Raw genomic sequence first — 4,261 nt, 5'->3', positions numbered from 1 at the left:
TGGTTGTGGGTCATTTATTTGAAGCAAATTCATCAGTTTGCGTTCTGCATCATTGCAAAAGCAATTTACATTCTACAAGACAGAAGAGAGAAAAATGTAAGGAGGTTGTGGGTTTTTAAAATGTGTATAAAATATAACATCTGAGATTATATTTACTACTGAAACAATAATGCTAAACAGATCTTTGTGAACATTACCATGCTTGTCTCCTGGCTAGTAATTCAAGTTACTAATTCAAATTGTGAATTTAAAAAAAAAAGATTACTGCAGCTCTTAGAGAACAATAAAATACTGTTAATCCTACTTAATTACTGTTAATGGGAAAAAAATTAAACTTTTCCCCCCATGTCTAATAATCTAAAACAAAATAAATGTGCTTGTTTAGTATCAACTGACATTAAATGATTTCCTATTCAATGTGAATTACAAATTTCTGGCATCCTGTGCCAAACTATAGTTAATGCCAATTATTTCAGGTACGATTGATGATTTTTCAAATATTTATATTATTTTATATATATACTAGCTATATGAAACAACAGCTTGGTAGAGCAATGACATAGTACGAAGTTTTGCTACTTGAAGAGTAATTCTAATTATTTGTGTATATTTGTATAAATTTGAAAGAAAACTAAATAAATGGGAGAAAATGAATGCTTTGTTGATTTCATATTCCACTTGACACAGTTCAGTTGGAAAACTGCAGTCACTGCAAAAATATTATGATGGCAAACTGTTATTAACAAATGGGCTCAACTGTACAAAGCAGTGTACTTCTCATATCTTTAACTTCAGCCAATTAAAGTGATAAAGACTGGTTCCATATAGAAAACTATTCTACTTTTCTTGGGCAGAGGATGATGACCTGACAGTGCCCTTGAGGATAGTAGTGAAAAGCCAAGAAAAACGAAGGAACTCCACGAGTGATATGGAGGCTCCTCCAGAATTAAAATAAACAATCCCCCTGCAAAAATCCCATCAATCAAACTGAACATTATCAGTGTTACCATAGGTTGGTCAGAGTATTACCTGTGTTTATGGACTCTATAATGAAAAAAACTATACTGTACTAATAACTATTGTATTAAAAAATCCATCACTTTACCTCTGTTGTGTTCTTCAGTTTATTAAATCTCTCTCGAAGATAGCGATCCTTTGGACTTGCCGAGAATATGGAAAGGTCTCCAGCAAATAACGTGGGAATTTCTGATTTGAATTCAGATCGCCACTGAAGATTGCTTGCAGAAATCAGTGTAAAAGGGTTTATTATGTCTTCAATAGCAAGTTGCTTAAGGTCTGTCCAGATCTTGATGGCCACTAGATTATGATCTTCATCTGACAAATATACCAGAGTAGTGAAACCTAAAAAGTTTTAATTAAATTGAAATGATACGTGCAGTTTGGACAAATGTTTTCATAGAAAAACACCTGCTCTACTATTACTTTTGGGTTGTTTTTCCAAAGTTCAAAGAAAGGAAGCCTTCAACTTGCAAAATGATTTTTATTTACTTAGGGCCAGATTCTGCTCTTAATTACACTAGTGTTAATCTGCTGTAATTCCACTGACTTCAGTAGAGTTACTGTACTCTATATTTATACTGGGATAACAGAGCAGAATTTTGCCCTTAATACCTTTCAAGTCAAATGCGTCTGGGACTCAAATTAATATTTAAAATGTCTATGCTGTCTAGTGGGGTAAAGTGCCTTAGGTCATTTAAAAAACATTGTAAGTCCTTGTACCAGGTTACTGCAAAAATTTGAAGGATACTTATAAATGATCAATTTTTTTTTAAAAGTTACAAGTACAACTTTTGTGTAGAAACAAAAATTATGCCTGCAAAGTAGTAGTTGACTAAACCAGGAGATGAAAGTAAAAGAACAGTGAGAAATCTCTATTCAAAAATGAATAAAATACTTTACAATCTGCAAGCAGAATGCTTCACAAACAACTTCTGGTGAAGATCCCTTAGTAGTTGTCTAATTAATTTCTATGTGAAAGAAAACACGTCAAGCTTAGCAGAACAATTCAGGGCTTCAGAGATGAGAGTTGAAGATAATACCATTGCAAGCAATCTCTGAAGACAACCTTACAGCTTTATTGTTTCTACGAGAAAAGGAAGAAAGCAGCAGCAGGACTGGTGATAAAGCAGTAAAAGGAAAAGAGGTTTGGCAGTACAATATTCTCGAAGAAACTGGAGAGGGAAGACTTAATAGGTCAACTTCAGGTCAGGGCATGGTATCAAGACATTCCTTGTTCTGGTAGACGATCTATCCACTGACAAGTAAAATAAAGCCATACTCATCCTGCTGTGCCTATCTGCAGTGTTTGATAGCGCTGATCACCAGATATTGAAATGTCCTTCCTCTATGTCCAAACCAAGAGGATTATGGGCAATTGTTCTTCCACTTCTGGAGCCCTTACCTGTAGAGTCTCATAAGACTCAGTCCTCTCCTCCTTACTATTCAACATCTACATGAAGTCCTGGAGAGAGCTGGCGAGATAACACAGGCTGAGACGCAGGCTGTACCAGTACATCAACAACAACCAGCTCTACATTTCCTTTTGTCAAATATAAGCCAGCTCTATTTCCCAGATTTCTCAATGCCTAGTTGTAATCAACACTTGACTGAACCCAGGTAAGACTGAAGTCATGTTGGCAGGGAGAGAGAAATGCTTCAAAGAACTTGCCTCAGCTATAACATCCCCACTATCAAGGGCATCTGACCTTAGACTAAAAGTTGGTCTGTAGCCTGGGGTTCCCCCTGATGGATTCAGTGCTACTAGATGCCTAAATAACCATGCCAAAAAAAAAAAAAGTCCATTTCTATCTGCAACTGTCCAGAAGATTGTGCTGCATCCTACTGGGAACAGAACTGCCACAAAGACCAAATATTTGTGACCTCCAGATTTGTTTACTGCTGCTTATATCTAGGAATGAAGCCAGACACCTTAAAAAAGGTCTAACTGGTAGAAAACATAGCTGCTCATCTGGTTAGCAAGAAAGGTTGTCTTGAGTACATTAGTCTTGTGTGCAATTCATTCTCTGCACTAGTTCATTACTGAATAGAGTCCAGTTCCAGGTCTTTGTTTTGATATTCAAAAGCCCTCTCTAGGATTTTCCCAGTTACCAATAAGATCACCAGTCTCTCTGCAACCATCACCTCCAACAGCTAGGTTCCATGGGATCCATGCAACTGCTGATCAAGAGGGGAGCTCATGAGTATAGGAGACAGAAATGTCACAGGTATTGAACCTAGACACAGGAAACCACTCCTGCAATAGATGAGAATGCCCAAACAAAAAGAAAACTCATCTCCACTAAGTTCTTCCCCAACAAATAATTAATCAAGATATTTTTCCTAAATGGCAGGGAATGAAAAAAGATTGTTGTTACTATTTCTAAAGTCTCAGACAGCCCTCAGATACTATGGTGAAAGGTCCATATCAGCAGATTTATCATAGTGGGGTCTACTATAGAACACCAAATCAGGAGGAGGAGGAGGTGTATGAGGCATTTCTAGAGCAAACAACATAAATATCCAAAACTAGGGTTACCATTCGTCCGGATTTACCCGGACATGTCCTGCTTTTTGTGTTAAAAATAGCGTCCGGGGGGGAATTTGTAAATCACTAAAAATGTCCGGGATTTCCCCCCCATGCAGAGCGAGGCGCGGCTGGGAGGGCTGCAGGAAATTCAGCCGCTCGCATGGGGCTCTGGCAGCCAGAGCCCTTCCCCCGCAGCTTGCCGGGCTGGACTCCGGAGCAGCTGGGGGGAGGGATAGCTCAGTGGTTTGAGCATTGGCCTGCTAAACCCAGGGTTGTGAGTTCAATCCTTGAGGGGGCCACTTAGGGATCTGGGGCAAAAATCAGTACTTGGTCCTGCTAGTGAAGGCAGGGGGCTGGACTCGATGATCTTTCAAGGTCCCTTCCAGTTCTAGGAGATAGGATATCTCCATTAATTTATTTATTTATTTGTTTATTATTTGTAGAGCTCCTCCTCCCCGCCCCCCCCCCCGCACTCTGAGCCGGCCGGCCTGCCGGGCCGTTTGCATCGGGCCTCGGCAGCTCCTCCTCCCCCCACTTCTCCTTCTCCCCTGCTCCCTCGCTCCGGCAGCACTGTGCGGGGGCAGGGACCGGGTTGTGTGTTGCGCTGGGGAGCGCAGCCATGTGTCTGGCTCCGCACAGAGCCCAACACCATGTTCTGAGCGGCAGGGTAAGGGGGCCAGGGGGCAGGAGAAGGGGCAGGGAGATTTTGGATAG

General features: G+C 40.3%; 1 protein-coding gene across 1 annotated transcript in view; it reads right to left on the bottom strand.

Annotated features, from left to right (window-relative positions):
• The window catches only part of LOC112113030 (breast cancer type 2 susceptibility protein-like), an 84,109-nt gene that overhangs the window by 1,525 nt on the left and 78,323 nt on the right, over positions 1–4,261 (bottom strand). Inside the window, exons 24-25 of the mRNA XM_026653551.1 lie at positions 1,106–1,362; positions 7–72 (exon numbers count right to left, since the gene is read on the bottom strand). Of these exons, the coding sequence (XP_026509336.1) occupies positions 7–72; positions 1,106–1,362 (323 nt within the window). The remainder of the gene's footprint in view (positions 1–6; positions 73–1,105; positions 1,363–4,261) is intronic.

The sequence above is a fragment of the Terrapene carolina genome, unplaced genomic scaffold (assembly GCF_002925995.2).
Source record: "Terrapene carolina triunguis isolate 2854851 unplaced genomic scaffold, T_m_triunguis-2.0 Scaffold141, whole genome shotgun sequence".
NCBI classification, from domain to species: domain Eukaryota; kingdom Metazoa; phylum Chordata; order Testudines; family Emydidae; genus Terrapene; species Terrapene triunguis.
Note: the sequence above shows the minus strand (reverse complement) of the source record. Positions and strands in the feature narration are given on the sequence as shown.